The sequence below is a fragment of the Ictalurus punctatus genome, chromosome 18 (genome assembly GCF_001660625.3).
Source record: "Ictalurus punctatus breed USDA103 chromosome 18, Coco_2.0, whole genome shotgun sequence".
Lineage (NCBI taxonomy): Eukaryota > Metazoa > Chordata > Actinopteri > Siluriformes > Ictaluridae > Ictalurus > Ictalurus punctatus.
Window position 1 is genome coordinate 24,830,392 of NC_030433.2, and position 17,589 is coordinate 24,847,980.

At 41.3% G+C, this 17,589-nt stretch overlaps 2 protein-coding genes across 3 annotated transcripts in view; both read left to right on the forward strand.

The window, feature by feature from the left end:
- The first annotated feature begins 1,759 nt into the window (after positions 1 to 1,759).
- On the forward strand, positions 1,760 to 4,912 carry zcchc10 (zinc finger, CCHC domain containing 10). Its single transcript, XM_017491814.2, has 4 exons — positions 1,760 to 1,864; positions 2,362 to 2,523; positions 3,749 to 3,793; positions 3,978 to 4,912. The coding sequence occupies exons 1-4, from the start codon at positions 1,824 to 1,826 to the stop codon at positions 4,234 to 4,236; spliced, it is 507 nt and encodes a 168-aa protein (XP_017347303.1). The 5' UTR covers positions 1,760 to 1,823; the 3' UTR covers positions 4,237 to 4,912.
- A 3,048-nt stretch (positions 4,913 to 7,960) lies between these two features.
- Positions 7,961 to 17,589, forward strand: part of aff4 (AF4/FMR2 family, member 4) — a 29,524-nt gene continuing 19,895 nt past the window's right edge. Inside the window, exon 1 of one of the 2 annotated variants that reach the window (XM_017493043.3) lies at positions 7,961 to 8,263. Coding sequence is in view for 1 of the 2 variants with exons in the window: in XM_017493042.3 (XP_017348531.1) it covers positions 13,764 to 13,780 (17 nt within the window). In the remaining variant the exon portion in view is untranslated. Of the gene's footprint in view, positions 8,264 to 13,550; positions 13,781 to 17,589 lie in introns of those variants that run through there. The other variant, XM_017493042.3, reaches the window with a different exon arrangement.

A 17,589-nucleotide genomic window follows, 5' to 3' on the forward strand; every position in this document is an offset into this window, starting at 1 on the left:
CTGTTGTAATGTGTGAATTTCCCTCTGGCCATTAATAAAGTGATCTATCTATCTATCTATCTATTCAAAATTACAGGTTACTGTTTTGAGATTTTTAAAAAATCTAAACATAAATTCATTTCTCAGAAATATAGATTTTATGTAAATTATGGTGAAGGTGAACCATCCAGGAAATGTAAATATATTCAATGCACCACAGAAAAATTATTATTAATGTAACGTGTATATAAATAAAATTTAGATCCTTCTGTCAGCTTCCAAGGTCCATAGAGGTAATCAATTAAGTTCAATTTATTTATATAGCACGTTTAACTATGGACATAGTCAGAAAGTAGCTTTACAGAAATCCAGATATAGATTTAGATTTATAACTAATAAAGAAGCCAGAGGTGAGGAAAAACTCCCTGAGACAATATGAGACAGAACCCTTGAGAGGAACCAGACTCAAAAGGGAACCCATCCTCACCTAGGTGACACCGGATAGTGCGATTATATATCATTACTCTTCTATAGCTGTGTACTATAGACTAATGTTGAAGATGTAGAAGCAATGCTGTCATACTGATTTGGAATTTACCCAACTGTACCCTCTCTTTCACTTTCAGTAAGCACTTTACCCTGGTGGAGGTGAGGAACACTGTGGGAACACACTTAGGATGGGACAGATAATTGCTGACCTGCACACCAATTAGGTCATGAATAACAATAAATATAGGCTAATATCTAATGTTTTTTTAGAGTAACCCTGTAAAAGGCAGTTGAGATTCGACAACATACAGTCATCCAGAATATAGGTTTGACTGGTTTTACATGCACCTTTGTTCATGTATGTTCCATACAGCAGGTGTGATTCCTGAAGAGCAACTATCATTAACTAGGTTTCAACAAAATTTCAAGCCCAAATTTAAATCAGTAACTACACTAATAGTCCAACTAATCCCATGCATTTGAAAAGAGAGATACATTTTTCTTCTTTTTATCAGCCTATGCTTTGGGGAAACAAGGTCACTGTAGTGCGCACGCATTTCTGATGTACGGATATTATCCACTCCATAACATTTACAATATATCATACAACATAAATGGTTCTGTACATCATACACACACTATCTGCACTTACACTGTGCCTTTATTTAAAGAGACTAATTAGATTGTATTCTGATTATTCGCTTAGAAAAGATTTTTGCAGCTGTGGTGTATTTTTAAACTCGCTCAATTAAATGTAAAAAATAAAATAAAATAAAAAAAGCAACCCTGTCATTAACTCTCCTGTCTTCTCTTTCTCCACTGAAAATGTTTATAGTTAGCATGGGGCAGCATGATTCTTGTCCCAATAGGACAGTTTGTTGCAGTTCCCATGTTTGACCACTAGGGACAGTGTACTTACTGCACATCAGCGGAACACTGTCAAATAACAACACTATTTGCATTTATATTTAAGGCATTTGGCAGACACTTTTATCTGGAGTGACTTACATTTATCTAATTTATACATCTGAACAGCCTTGCTCAAGGGTTCAGAGGTAGCAGCTTGATGGTGCTGGGATTTGAACTCACGATCTTCCGATCAGAAGTATTTCAACTGAGTTTAAAATGTATGGATTTGTGAATGTGGACTTTATAAAGGTTAATGCTGAGCCGATGCTGTTACAGTGTGAATAATGTGTAATTTAGGACACAGCCACACCAGCTAAGAATCCAAAACGGCGCATTTTGACTCCTGCCCAGCAGGGGGCACACACAGTAAACTCAAGAAGCAAAAAAAAAAAAAAAAAAAAAAAAAAAGAGTGACGCAGACGTACTGACGTACTGAGGCAACCAACATGGCGACGCCTATGCATCGATTAATTGCTCGCAGACAAGCGTGAGTTTATATTAATAGTCTAATCAAGTTTATTCCGTTGTTCAACACTTATACGTCATATGGAATCTAGAATATTCGTGCACTTTATAGAAATCAGCAGCACTCTGAGTAAGGTGTGTGTGAGGACAGTTAGCTGGTTGGCTAGTGGCTAGGCGGCTCTCTTTTACGCAACTAGTGCACTACATTGGATGTTCAAGTGATTATTTTCTATCTCTATGTAGTGTACTTATCTACAGAATAGGGAGCGGTTTGGAGCGAACCGTAATGTTAGCTTAAATCGCGTTATGTTATTTAATATGTTCAGTAATATCTCAGGGAGTTTTTCTAAATATTGAAAAGACGTGTTTTTCGTCACGGTACGACATCACTGTGGATGTTCTGTAAGAGCTGTTGGCTTTAATTTATTGTTTTTATTCCTAATTGTCTGTCTTATTTTATTCCTAATTGTGTGTGTGTGTGTGTGTGTGTGTGTGTGTGTGTGTTGGGTTTGACTCCAGGGAGGCCAACAAGCAGCATGTTCGCTGTCAGAAGTGTCTGGAACACGGCCACTGGTCCTACGAGTGCACTGGGAAAAGAAAATATCTGTACAGACCTTCCAGAACCGCTGAGCTGAAAAAGAAGCTGAAAGATGGTTCTGATAAAGCAGCCAGTGGTCCCGGGTACCATACCGTTATGAATTATATCGACACGTTCATGTGCATAGAAAAACGTGCTACACTTAAAGGGATAGTTCACGCAAAAATGAAAATTCTGTCATGATTTACTCACTCTCATGTTTTTCCAAACTGTATGACTGACTGACTTCAGTGGGACATAAAAGAAGATCTTTTGAGAAATGTCTCAGTATTTTTTTGTCCGTATAGTGGAAGTCAATGCGGCCCAAACGGTTTGGTTACCAACTTTCTTCAAAATATCTTCTTTTGTGTCCCGCAGAAGAAAGAAATACACACAGGTTTGGAACGACATCAGGGTGAGTGAATGATGACTGAAAATTTTCATTTTTGGGTGAACTATCCGTTTTAGAAGTAGGAAAGGGTTTTATACGAATAGAAATGACTCATTTCTTATTTAAAAAAAAAAAATGTCGTCCTCTTTGCTCATGGCCTCACAACCCAGCTGTTTGTGTTTACAAAAATTCTATCATTTCTATCAACAACGCAGGAGAATTAAGGAGGAGTTGGGAAACAGACATGACTGAGATGGTTATGGATGTACTAACTCGCTTTTACTACTGTAAATCTCACCAAGAAAAGAGTTTGAATCCAAGAACAAAGTGTGAGTGAGAGAGCCCTGTGATGGACACGGCGTCTCCTCCGGGTGAATTCTCCCGTGTCGTTCCCTGGAGAGCCTCCGCATCCACAGTGACCCTGACCAGGATTAAGCGCTTAATAAAGATTTACACTTTTAGCCACAGAATCTGCGTGTTCAGCTGGATAAATTAGTGATGAACAGATTTGTGGTTTAAGGATCATATTTTGGCTGTTGTTAAAAATAATAATAATTGAGAACATAGACACTGGAAATGGAGTCTGATGCAGAAATCCTGCTCTTGTGCTAAATCTAATCTTGTTTATTAGTGTTTCACTAGATCTGTCCCTGTATTACTACATGGGGGTGCATATTTATAAATCCTGCATTTTTAATGACGATAAAGATCCGTACTCTCAGTCCAGTTTGTAGTTTTTTGTTGTTTTTTTTAAAATAAAGGACATTACAGTTTATTATTCTACACAGAGTAGGTTTAACGGTATAAAATCACATGATCAGAGCTGTGTTAAAGCTGATGCACAAAGTGAGCAGCACTTTGTTTTTATCTATAAATCCATAGAATCATATGAACTGACTCCTCACACCTGACTCCTGATTTCTGTTTGTCTTTATTAGAGATGGACCAGTGGCTCTGAGTGAAAAGAAAACAAAGAAAAAAAGGTGCAGCTTTGTTTCTATTCAATTATTATTATTTTTTTTGATATAAATTTCATACACTGATAGTTTGATTTTCTTTAGTTTTTTTATTTATTTATGTGTAAGTCTGTCACTCAGTCTGTGTATCTTTCACATTGTATGTGTATGTGCAACCACAAACCTTTTCCTGGCCGTCGTCATTGTTCAGGTCTAAATCCTCCAGCGGGTCGAGCAGCAGCAGCAGCAGCGATTCAGACAGCTCCTCCAGCGACTCTTCGTCAGACAGCGGCGACTCGTCCAGCTCGTTGTCGTCCTCTGAGGATGAAGACAGCAGCAGCAGTGACAGTGAGGACACTTCCAGCTCTTCCTCTTCCTCATCCTCCTCTTCCTCCAGCTCTGACTCAGACTCCTCCAGTGGCAGCAGTTCTGATCAGGGTCCTCCGAAGAAAAGGAAAAAGAAGAAATAAAGAACTGAGCTGTGTGTATCTCCAGTGTTTAATACTTTTATGATTCTCTGATTGTCTCGGGGAAAATAATCAAATCTGTCACCTTTCCTTCGCCGCTGTAATTCGGAAAGCAGTGGCTGTAAACAGAAATGAGACAAACATCGGATCATTTCATCTGCAGAGAAGACACCGAATGATCAGAGCGCTGATTATTTTTCTGTTGTGTTATTTGTTACTTCCAGAAGAAAGACATTTTCTTTACCTTTTCCTTTACTCATTTTCTCCAGTCCTTTCATTATTTTTGTAGACGTTCGGTTTATGTGGTAAATGCAGAGGCATTTTTCTGTTTTCTGGAAATAAAGGTGCAGCTTGTTTTATTTATATTTCACAGGGAATGAATGAATGAATATCAGCTCTGTATTCCTGAGTCGCTGTATGTAACATGATGTTAAAGCGCGCGTGTGTGTGTGTGTGTGTGTGTGTGTGTGTGTGTGTGTGTGTGCTGATCTGACCAGACCGTCTGAAATAAACTGAGGTTTTGTTTCTACACACGAACTCTGTAACGCAGACACAGACGGCTCGTTTGAACAGAAGAGGCTGATCGTTTGATTAAGAATCTTAATGAAACTCATTCCTTTCCTTTTTTTTCTTTTGTTTTGGAGACAATTAAGAATAAATTAAAGGTTGTATTTCTCGACGTCGGCTTCACTTCCCTTCACCATCGTCCAACACACACGTGCTAATGTTTTAACTACATTCATATAAACTGTATTAACCAACAGGATCATTTATTTACTTAAGAGACTTGGTTCTGATAAAATGTGTTTTTACAAAGCTCATGACTCTACCATACTCACCCACCCACCACTTTATTAGGAACAACACCTTGTTCATTCTTGCAGTTATCCAGTTATCTGCTAATGAAGTGGGAGTTTTAAAAAAAAATACTAAGCAGTGTGTTAAATCATGCAAATCCAGGTCAATAGGTTTGTTTAACGTTCACATTCATCATCAGAATGGGAAAGATCTCAGTGACGCTGACCGTGACCCAGGTGTTGGTTTGAGTGTTTCAGAAACTGCTGATCTTCTGGGATTTTCATACACAGTTTCTAGAGGTTTACACACAATGGTGCGAAAGACCAAAGACATCCAGTGCGGCTCAGTTCTGCGGACAGAAATGCTGTGTTAACGAGAGAGGGTCAGAGCTAACAGGAGCTCAAATACCCAGCATGTCAGAACACAGTGAAACTTGAGGTGGAGAGACTACAGCGGCAGAAGACCCATTCAGGTTGCTCTGCTGTTAAGCAGGAATCTGTGTGAGTAAACAGTGTGTACAGACTCGAAGCCTTTATTTGGTCACGTATACATTACAGCACAGTGAAATTCTTTTCTTTGCATATCCAACTTTGTGAGCAAGTTGGGTCAGAGTGCAGAATGGACCGGAGAGGGTTAATGGCCTTGTCAAGAGCCCAGCAGCGGTAGCTTGGCGGTGCTGGGGCTTGAACCCCCGACCTTCTGTTAATAAATAACCCAGAATGTTGAGCCATCCCTGGACTGAGGATTGGGGGAAATTGTCTGTGTCCGTTGTATCCTCAGCTTCCTGCTAAATTATTGACAAATAGAAAATGTCATTTTAAAAAAAGATTGTGATTGTATAAGTATTTACCCCTCTTTAATGTGAAATCACTACATTAGTTCGTTATAAGCTGTATTTACGCTGCAGGTCTTGATGCCCAATTGCGATTTGTTTACTATATCTGATTTTTTTTTTGACGACCCATGAAACACGAGGTAGATGTCACCGGACGCGTACGCTGAACATGAAGTAAACACGGTGCAATTAATCCCCTTTAAATATTGTATTAATAATAAAACAAAAGAAATGCATTTTAAAATTTTGCAAACCATCTACGCTGTTAAATCTTTAATTTCAAGATACTCTGATATTGATGATTTATGCTCTTTTTGTAAAAGATGATTTATGCTCTTTATTTATATACATAAATAAAAGTATGTTAATTCATCCCCAATCTTTAGGGTGTTTATAGTGGAAGTTGATTGTTTTATGTCTTTTCTGAAATTTTTTTTTTTTTTAAAAAGGAATTAACATGTTTAAAATATTATAATCTGATTTTCGAATTCCCTGTTACCAATTAAATGTGTATGTGATCATGCCCTGTGATGGACTGGCACCCTGTCCAGGGTGTACCCCGCCTTGTGCCCCATGCTCCCTGGGATACATTCCAGGTTCCCCGAGACCCTGAGAAGGAGAAAGCGGTATAGAAGATGGATGGATGGATGGACGTTACCAATTAATGCCACACTTTGTTTTGTACTACTGTATGCTATGTTATGTTTGTTACTTGCTCTGTTTTCAATTTTTTTGAAAAAAGGAAGTAAAAACAGAACAATTTGCAACAGCCGCAGACGAAAATATAACACAAGCTTTTGTTGTCTGCAGCATATGTAAAGGTGAGCAAAACTCCAGCCTCTTAAGGCGGAGAAAAAGAAGAGAGCCGTGTTGAGAGTTCTGTTTTCGCGGTCGGTGTCCACCTGAGTTGAAGTCATTCGCCACCATTGCTTTTTTAATGACGCACGCATCGACAGGGGAATATCCGATCTGTCCATTTACATAGCAGACACAAATGCACATATCCGATTCATATCAGATTCATTCCCACATATGAATGAGGCCTGAGACGGATCTGAGAATATCGGAATCCATGTGCTTTTTTCCTGCTTACACATTCATGGGTCATATCCGATCTGTGCCACATGGGAGGAACAAATCGGAATTGGGGCAGTTGAACCATGTAGTGTAAATGTAGTGTAGTGTAAATGTAGTGTAAATGTAATGTAATGTAAATGTAGTGTAGTGTAAATGTAATGTAATGTAGTGTAAATGTAATGTAGTGTAAATGTAGTGTAGTGTAAATGTAGTGTAAATGTAATGTAATGTAAATGTAGTGTAGTGTAAATGTAATGTAATGTAGTGTAAATGTAATGTAGTGTAAATGTAGTGTAAATGTAAATGTAGTGTAAATGTAATGTAATGCAATGTAGTGTAAATGTAGTGTAGTGTAAATGTAGTGTAAATGTAATGTAATGTAATGTAGTGTAAATGTAGTGTAAATGTAATGTAATGTAGTGTAAATGTAGTGTAGTGTAAATGTAATGTAATGTAGTGTAAACGTAGTGTAAATGTAAATGTAGTGTAAATGTAGTGTAAATGTAATGTAGTGTAAATGTAGTGTAGTGTAAATGTAATGTAATGTAGTGTAGTGTAAATGTAATGTAGTGTAAACGTAGTGTAAATGTAAATGTAGTGTAAATGTAGTGTTAATGTAATGTAGTGTAAATGTAGTGTAGTGTAAATGTAATGTAATGTAATGTAGTGTAGTGTAAATGTAATGTAGTGTAAACGTAGTGTAAATGTAAATGTAGTGTAAATGTAGTGTAAATGTAATGTAATGCAATGTAGTGTAAATGTAGTGTAAATGTAATGTAATGTAGTGTAAATGTAGTGTAGTGTAAATGTAATGTAATGTAGTGTAGTGTAAATGTAATGTAATGTAGTGTAGTGTAAATGTAATGTAATATAGTGTAGTGTAAATGTAATAAATGCGGCCACAGATTCGAATCTTAAACTCAATAATGAAATGAAGGGTTTTTTGTTGCTCTTTTCCGCCCCCTCGTGGAGTAACAGTAGAAATCTTTCGTGTGTCTGTCACGTGACTCCTTTTTCCCCTTCCTCTCAGGAACTGCTTCAGTCCCAATCAGTTCAAAATGCGCTGCAGGTTACTGAACATTTTATTTCTCACAATAATGCGGATAAAACACAGCTCGGACTCATGGCTTACTTAACCCCCGCGGGATAAACACAAGATTCGGAGTTTTTAAAGAGAAGTTTGTATTTATTTGATAGTTTTTTAGACCAGTTCTCCGCGATGACACATTTATTGGAGCTGTGAGTCCTAGAGCAGAAAAGACAAAGGAGAGAAAAGGCTTTCAGAAGCTACGATGGTTTGGGCCTAAAACAAGACAAGAGGTAAAAAGCAAAGAAATTTATCACTTCGAACCTTCTAAAGTGTGTTTTATTTCCCGGAGGAGGAGGAGGAGGATGTTGTGGGTCTGATTGTGTGATTCAGCTGCAGTTTTTATTCCGTAAAGAGGCGGATTGTTAGCTCTGTTAGCACACAATGCTAGCTGGGGCTGCTGTTGTTGTTGTTGTTATTATTGGTGGAGGTTAGCATGAGCTAAAGCTAAACACTTTAACGCACAACTTGATTAACGGTGTTTAAAATGGAGACACGATTACATTTACTCGCTATTGGTTTGTCATTATATAAATACAATAGCTGTTTATTTTGTTTGTTTATCGCTAGTTTACTGTTAGCTTTCCTGTTTAGCAATAACATGATTCCTAGCTCAGGAGTCCACACACACTCACACACACACTCACACACTCACTCACACACACACTCACACACACACTCACTGTCTTTATTTTTAATCAAAGGTTATTTTATTCTTCAGGCCGGTTCTGTGATGAATTGTGGGCTGAAATGAAATCCTACAGCCATTTTTATCCCAAAATAACCCAGCAGAAGTGTTGAACTAGCTATCAGATCTCTCTCTCTCTCTCTCTCTCTCTCTCTCTGTAATACACACTCACTGACCAGTTTATTAGGAACACCCGGTCATCTCTGGGTCAGTCCTGCAGGACGCACGGTGTTGAGAGAAGGTCTGAGGAGAATAATCAGTCTGAACAGCCGCGCCGAGTAGAAAAGCATCTCGGCATGTCCAGCCTTCAGGCCCATGTAGAACAGCGGACGAGCGCCTCAGGTTCTGCTCCTGTCAGATAACGACAGGAATCCGAGTCTGCGTCGGGGACGGACTCGCTCGGATCGGGCGGATCGAGATTGGAAAAGCGTGACGTGGTTTTCATCCGATCTTCATTGAAAGAATCAGACGCTGTATCGCATCGAGACGGTCTGATAGTAACGGGTCTCGTTCCTGTCCGCTCCGGCGGTGTGGTGATGTAGGTGCGAGGTGGTGACGGTGCGAGGTTAGGGTGGGATTGTCTACAGGAGGAAGGTCCAGGAGGAGGCAGGAGCCTCACTGAGCCACGTGTGCTTTGTTAGTCACAGTAAGAACAAAATCGGACCGTTCTGGTACTGTCAGAAATGTTCTCAAGGTTCCCGGCTGTAACTTTCTCTCTGACCCCAAACACACTTTAGCGGTGTTTATTCGGACAGGAAGACATGTACACGCACGCGGTCGTGTCCTCTCGTACAGGAGCCGCTCGGTCACTTCATTTCCATCCGGATCGGACGTGCCGGTGTTTTTCTCCGTCCTCCTCTGAGGAAATTACACGCGCACGCACACACACACACACACACACACAAAACCTCAAACGTGTATCAGTGACGTATTATATATTAAACACTTCCTGAATTACAAAACGATAAGCGGAAGCTTGAGGCGCTCGCCTCGTCGTACCACTCGCACCGTACCACTCGCGTCGTACCGCCCGCTCTGTGCGGTGAAACCTCGCCACCACGCTCTTCCTGGGAAAGTTTTCAGCATGAAAAAGGGAATAAAATTGTGAAGAAACGCGAGATCCTGCAGTCTGATTAAAGGAGCCACAATTTACCATTATTATAACTCCAGCTACAGCGTCTTCTATAAAGATTTACTTTATACGCACGATATCACACAACTTTTACTTTTCTATAAATAACCACCAACGCTGACGCCTCCTTAAATATCTAACGACGCACGTGACGTGAGCATCCAGCTTCGTAGAAAAAACAACCTGCTAGAAAAGCCTTGCTCCCCGTGGCTGTGTGGAGCACTCGAGTGCTGTCCGGACGCGAGTGAGAGATTCATCACCGAGGAGACGTGTAAAATATTCATTCCAGACGCCCCAGTGAGAAACACTAATCCCGTCCGAACAGGGCTGTATACGGCCTCGTGTGTCCGAGTGTAACCGCGCGCGTCTCTCTCTAACGCTGCTGAGATTCGAGTGAAAGTGCTGGAGTATTCCTCTAAAGTGTGTGTGGAGGAAATGGCGTTTATTTTATCCTTGTGATGTTAAAGTTGATCAGAATAGATAGAGGACGCATCCGAGAGCTTTAAAATGCGACGTGTAAATGACCGTCTCGTCCTGTTTCACCGACCTTCCTCCTTTACACCTGAACATTATTAACACGCAGGATTGCTCCGCCTTCGCAATTATGCGGTATTTTAAAATCTGCTTTATTTTTGGTTTTCCGTCTTTCCAGCTCTGATCCGGGATTCGTCATCGCAGAGCTTTTTTCCATTTCTCTGTGAGCGCTCACGTCTACGCCGCTCCACCTTCGATTTCAACTTCACAATCCAATCTCGCAGTCTACAGCTGCGCTGTTGTGTAAACGTGTGCAGCAATTAACCGTCAGTTTGACTTCCTGTGCTTTTAACATTCCCTCATCTTCATCCCGGTCAGGGTCACGCTGGATCCCGAGTGTATCCCGGGAACGCTGGGTGAGCGGCGGCCATTTTATAACGAATTTAACTAAAGGAAATGAAGCAAGAGACTGTAGAGGAGTAGATTTAATTAGTCAGCTTGTTTCTGCATCAGAAAATCAGCAAGACAGCAAGTTTTTAGGCCTTGTGGTGATATATAAACACACACATACACATACACACACACACACACACACACACACACACACGGCGAGCGTGCGTTCTCCTGGAAGCGGATGTGTGTTATGTTGCGTAAACTCGATCGTAGCTGCTGATGGATGTAGAATTGAGACGTGTCCGCTTCCCAGTGCACGACGTCACGTTATAAACACCGCTTCACGTCGTCCATGCTCCACTTCCTGTTTTCGTTTTCTCCATGAGTTCAGCTAACCGTTTCCTCTACAGCTCTGTGTGGTGGTGAAGAATTCAACTCCGTGACAGACGTTTCGGTTTCGTTCGGGACAGGAAGCGAATTCACGTTATTTATCTCCCGCCCGCGAGGGACGAGAGTTTTACTCGCTGCTTTAATCCTGAAGTCTCTGACGGAAATGTTCAAACACGGTGGTGTTGAGCGAAATATCCGTTTTTCTTTCCTTTCTGGTCAATAACTCGAGATTAGACTTTATCAGACGTGTGGAAATCATCTTCTTGAGTTGAGTCTTTTGTGACTAGTGGTAGGGCAAAACTATCATATCGTGATACCTCAGGATATTTCTGCACTACACGTGCGCATCACCGTCTACACTTTAGCTGATAAACCGTCTGAAACAGTAGTAAATAAATAAATAAATACAACGTTAAACTGAGTCTGATGACTTTTGTCTGTAGGCATTAAATAAAAAATGACGAAGTCAGTGGGATCTGTTCAGTACTATTTCATTAGTAATTATTAAAAGCATAAAAAAATCACTATACCGACGATCTCTCAGAAAAGTGCATCACATAATAATTTATCCCAATATGGATATTATATGGAAACATCGTCCCGCCCTAACGACTGCTGCTGGTGTTGGGATTCGGATCAAGCGCTCGAACCTTTTCATCAGGTTTTACATCCAAACTGTTCTCCAAACAGGAGCGTGAGCCGTCCTCGTCCGATCTCTCCTCGTCCGATCTCATCACTGCTCGCTCTGATCTCTCCTCATCTGATCTCTCCTCATCTGATCTCTCCTCATCTGATCTCTCCCTGCCGCCGCTCGCTTCTACACATGTTAATAACGAATGAGAGATGAAACATCGGTCAAATCTATTCATTAGGGGCATCACCAGGACATTTCGGGGCAAAAATAAAGGCGATGAAACGTTCCTCGCGTCCGTTACAGTTCAGATGGAGACGCTGGAGGAGTCGCGCTGGGTGGTTTTTAATTTTATAATAACTTTATTATAACTTCTTGCTGGAACAGGACGCAAAAGTCCTGAGGTTATAATTCAGAGCGTTCTTAAATACCCAGAGTTTTGTCCAAGTTAGAGAAGTGAAGGTCCGTCCGAGTCGTCTCACCTGCATCTGACCTGTGTCTGATTTGCGTGTTGTCACGTCTCCTCTCGGATTTGAAGCACGGGGAGAACCACAGGAGAGATCATTTGTAAAACAAAACGTTTTGCATCGCCCGAGTGCTGACGTGAGACCGGTTCTGTTACGTGCTCGTTTACGTATAATCAAAGTAAACATCGTCACTGCCTCGTCTACGGAGACATGAAAGGACGTTTGGGGGGGGGGCAGGCAAACCTGCGTACTTAACAGAGAGAAAATCCTGGGAGAAATTCTCGTCCACACGTGAAAAACGTGTCATTTTCATGAGATTTTTTTATTAAAGAGGAGAGAGAGAGAGAGAGAAAGGAGCGACGATGACCAATGTTACACCATGTCCTTTTCTTTCAGGAACAAATACTTCTGAACAACTTCGTGTGTGTGTGTGTGTGTGTGTGTGTAGGGCGTTTCACAGCTGCTGATGGTTATAAAGTTCAAACAGAGAGCAAGCCAATAATAATATTAATAAAAAGAATGAAATAAATTTTAATCTGTCAGTCAGCAGCGATGTCGATGATCGTGGAACCATAAAACCCTGTGAAGGACAATTCAGGACAAAAAGTTCAGAATCTGGCCTTCTATCTGCTCTCTGCCATTTTTAACATCTCACACACACACACACACTCACTCACACACACATCCAGTACTGAACAGATCTCCATTTTGTGTTGTATTTCTGTGGAAACACTCCTGTGATCAGTGACGTCAGACTCCGTGGGTCTTTACACGTTACAGCGGATTGCCTCATCGCGCCTCCTGATGAAAGCGTTGCTTATTTGAAGGACTTTTCGGCACAGAACAGACGCTGCCCCTTTAAGAAATTTGCCCTGGAGCAGGGGCGGGAGAGGCGCCGGTGAAATGCCGTCTGATTGGCCGAGCTCCTCTCGGAACTTTCACGTCAGAAGGTGGTGTTTCTCGTCTGGCATAAAATAACATGTCCTTATTTAGAGCGAGGCGGACCGTACCATTTCCTCCGGAGGTGGAACCTGAGCGGATTATTGACCTGCTTTCAGAGATGAGAGAGTGGGTAGCTGGAGGACTTTCTGTGGAAGAGGAACTGTTTAAAACAGTCTGATGTTTACTGTGTTTGTGTTCCTGGAGAAACGGAGCAGTTCTCAGAGTTCAGTCCTGACAAGATCTCTCTCTCACAAGCATGCATTTAGTGCTTTCTCTCTCTCTCTCTCTCCCCCCCTCTCTCTCGTGCTCTCTCTCTCTCTCTCTCTCTCCCCCCTTTCTCTCGCGCTCCCCCCCCCCCCCCCCCCTCTCTCTCTGCAGCTTTGTTGTATAGTCCCTGGCTCCCCTCTAGGCCCATGAGAATGGTATCTTCCACAGGCGGCACGTACCCCCTCCCTAAATCTGATTTATCTCCACTGCTAGGAAATGACTGTATCTCACAGTGAAGTGTGTGAGCTTCTGCTCGATAACTGATTGGACTCTAGCAGGAATATGACCATTTTCTGCAGTTTCTTCATGTTCTTCTTCCTCCATTTCCAATGTTTCTGAGGTTAAGACCATGGCCTCTCAGTCAGGGTAAGCAGGAGTGCAGTGGACCTTCGCTCTCAGACGTGCTTCTGGTTAATAACTGATAATTAATAATAATTGATGGACTCGTGGACCGGCCGTATCCGTATCCTCCGTCTATAACAATAAGGTCATTTAAGAGAGCGCCACGTTATCTGAGCGTTCTGGAGCCGCTCGGGTTCTGGAGGGTTCTGGAGCCGCTGGGGTTCTGGAGCGTTCTGGAGCCGCTGGGGTTCTGGAGGGTTCTGGAGCCGCTGGGGTTCTGGAGGGTTCTGGAGGGTTCTGGAGCTGCTGGGGTTAGTGTCATGTTTTGTGTTCAGTAGAATAATCCGGAGTGATGAGTTTCGTGGTGTATAGTGCTGGGTGTTGGGTTCCTGTACCGGGATCGTGTCGAGGATGGACGTGAAATGGCTTTTCTTTACATAATCATTTTCAATTTTAATAAAATAAGTTTTGGATGTAATTATCATTATTAGTAAGTAATAATAATGAGAATAATAGTAGTAGCTTGTGTTTACAGTAAATTATCAGTCAAATTCCATCTTTAGTCGTGTTCCGATCGGATTCTTTCATCGTCAGGACGTCTGTAATCAACGCTGTACACGTCTCCTCCGTGATGAAACTCTCTCCAGCTTCCAGTGAGATGTTTTCTCTGATCCCGGATGTTTGTGTCACATGGTCATGTTCACAACGTGGAGTCCAAGAGCAGAGACGAGGTTTTCCACCCAGACAGAGTCTACGTCTGAGTGCCTTTTCTAAAGCCTCCGTTGTTTTTGTGGAGAAAACCGCCGATCCGGACGGAAATAAAATCACAGAGGAGCTCCTGTAAAACAGAAACGACCCCATGAGCCTTTAATCCCGTCCGAATAGGGCTTTCGTTTTTATTCAGCGTTTTTGAGCAATTAAGTAAAAAAGTTTTTAACAACGACGTGTCGTCATATCTGGTAAGGACCGGACGCGTTTCCGGTTGCCACTTTCCGCATTGTTAACGTGCAGAAATCCGAAAGTGACTGCAAATCCGAACCGTTTATTAACGCTAGGGCTGCACGATTATGGCCAAAATGATAATCCCGATTATTTTGATCAATATTGAGATCTCGATTATTTATCACGATTATTCATTGATTTTAGGGGCAACATTTTTATTGTACTTTCACATTTAAATAAACAACACGCTGCTTTCACCTCCATGTTGTGCGACATTCCTGATAATGTACAAATCTTTGCATCAAATTAGACTGGTCCTTAAAGTGCATCATCTCGTAGAAGCAAAACATAAATAAAATAGTAACCAGAATATAGAAGTAAAAATAAAAATGCCATCAACCAAATGAAAATATACATCAAATATAACAATATGCAACCAAATGAAAACAATTCAGGCGAAAGCAGAAAAGTCAGTAACAGAGTTTACAGGAGGAGGGACCCAGACAAATTCTTTAATAATAATTACAAAAATTTAGGAGCACAGTTGAAGCTGAGGTTTTATTTATTTATTAATTTTTTTAGAGATGGTAACGTTAATGTGCCACAATATAACACACAAGCAGGCATGAGAAAACTTGAGCTGGACAATTATGACAGAATGTAGGAACATAGTGTGAGCCGTGACACATTAATTTACCTTCTGATAAACTAAATGTAATATTTTCAGATAATTTTACAGACTGTGTGCAAAAAACAACCGTTAACCTGTTCACCTTGTAAACAAATACAATAAACCTCAGTGTTTGAAGTCTGCTCCTCTTAAATCTATTTAAAGCTGCACTATTAGACATTTCCACTGTCCTGGTTCTGGGCTGGAGTCAGTTCTCGAACCGCTCTGTGTGTATTGTGTAGATATCTGAATAATCTCATATAGGATGTGATTGAGTTCATTTACCCGTCAGACGCACCGCGCTTTAGTTTAATGGTGTTCATTAGGGACGCTCCGATCGGGATTTTTACAGCCGATACCGGTCCAGTTACCAATCTTTTTTATTTAAACTTTAATCAGGAGGTCATAAACAGTTAAATGTAAGCTCTCTGCTCATGGTCACTGTTAATCAAATTAAAATAATAGCAATGAGATGCTGCACGAGTGTGTGTGTGTGTGCGCGAGAGTGAGTGTGTGCGCACGGGTGCGCGAGAGTGAGTGAGAGTGTGTGTGTTTTATATATTGGACAAACAGTTGTGTTAATGTAAAGTTCTTAAATAAATGAGACATTGGTACTGGATATTTGTCGTTGTTCCTATCCGGTTAATGGATGTTGATGATGATGATGATGACGGTAGTTGCGGCTCTATCTGCGTTTGCGTCGTTGTTCTCGCTCTCATCTGAAGACATTAATACTTGCGCTTCTGTGTTCATAAACACGGTGCTCTGTTGGTAGCGGATCATGAACCCCGTATACATGTCAGAAAATTCTTGAACACGTTCTCTGACTTATTATTCATAATAATAGTACGAAAAATAACTAATAGTAATGATCAATTCTGTATTATTATTATTATTATTATTATTATTATTATTATTATCATCAGACAGGAAGATGTTTATGTATTTTGTGTAGGAGCTCCACAGTTGAACGTTGGAGTACGCTAGCACGAGTTCTCTCTCACTCCGATATCCTCCAGAAGATCCGTCTTTTTCTCCCTGATAAAACTGGAGATGGTCCACGTGAATCTGAGATGGTTGACAGTTGCATAAGTGTTTTGTCCTGTTTGATATTAACTGACACCACCTGGAAGCCCCGCCCCCTCCGCTCCATCTCTCATGATCTCGACTGGACTCGCGGCGCACTCTCTCTTTCTGTCACGGTGTACACGGAGAATGTTTTAGCTCTGAGTGTGTGATTGGCTCTGCCTGGTCAGCAGTTCTCGACTGCACAACGAGTAATACACCGTCACGTTCGCCTGCGCACGTCCGCTGCACGTGATTAGTTTCTGAACGTGACTACAGTAGGATCGGGCTGTAAAGCGCATGTACGTGTGTGTATACGTTGTGTATGTTGCAGGTATACGTTGTGCGTGTGCTCTCGGGTTATTTTTGCACTCGAGAAAGGAAAGTACCGCGGTTCTTGGGTAACTTCGTTAGCGAGAAATCCCTGCTTTCCTGCCTCACTTCCTGTCTGCACGACTTAACTGAAAGTGTGTCAGCACAAACCGCTGGTATCTGCCTCGCGTCAGGTTCTCCTTCAGCCCTGTGGATATTGGATCCCACCGCAGGGATCTCGAGTGACCGGGCCACGCTGCCCCTCGCTTATCATCCCCTGAATCCACCGCCGGCGTGATTAACGCTCGCCAAACTATTGTTCTCAGTCTTCTTAAATTTCCCCGAGTGTTAAGTTGCTGCGTTAGTCACTGAACATGCAATTTCCCCTGACTGGCCTAATAAACAGAAACGAGTCTCACGTTACACCTACAGCTTTTTAATCCGTGTAGCTCTGTTATTAACGCAGAGATAACACCGACTTTCCTTTCAATTATTTACGTTTATAGCGCACATCCAGCTGTTGTGATCAGGTCCACATCTGGAAATAAAAAAGATAACGGTTTAAAAAAAAATACATGTACAGTTTAACAGTAGGGCTTGGTGATACGCAGATATAATATCGATATCATGATAAATTGTGAGATGTCCATCACATTTACAGTGCCCTCCATTAATATTGGCACCCTTGGTAAATATGAGCGAAGTAGGCTGTGGAAAAATTCTCTATTGTTTTAATCTAATGTTCAAATATTCATAGAAATATTCTGCTCTCATGCAATTGCAAACACAGGTTTCTAAAAAAATCTTTGAAATATAGGTGTGCAAAAATTATTGGCACCCCATT

Bases quoted from the DNA above. Each gene is read 5' to 3' on its own strand.
- zcchc10 (XM_017491814.2), top strand. From the start codon at position 1,824: ATGGCGACGCCTATGCATCGATTAATTGCTCGCAGACAAGC. The intron at 1,865-2,361 runs GTGAGTTTATAT...GTTTGACTCCAG, and splicing joins TTAATTGCTCGCAGACAAGC to GGAGGCCAACAAGCAGCATG. The intron at 2,524-3,748 runs GTACCATACCGT...TGTCTTTATTAG, and splicing joins AAAGCAGCCAGTGGTCCCGG to AGATGGACCAGTGGCTCTGA.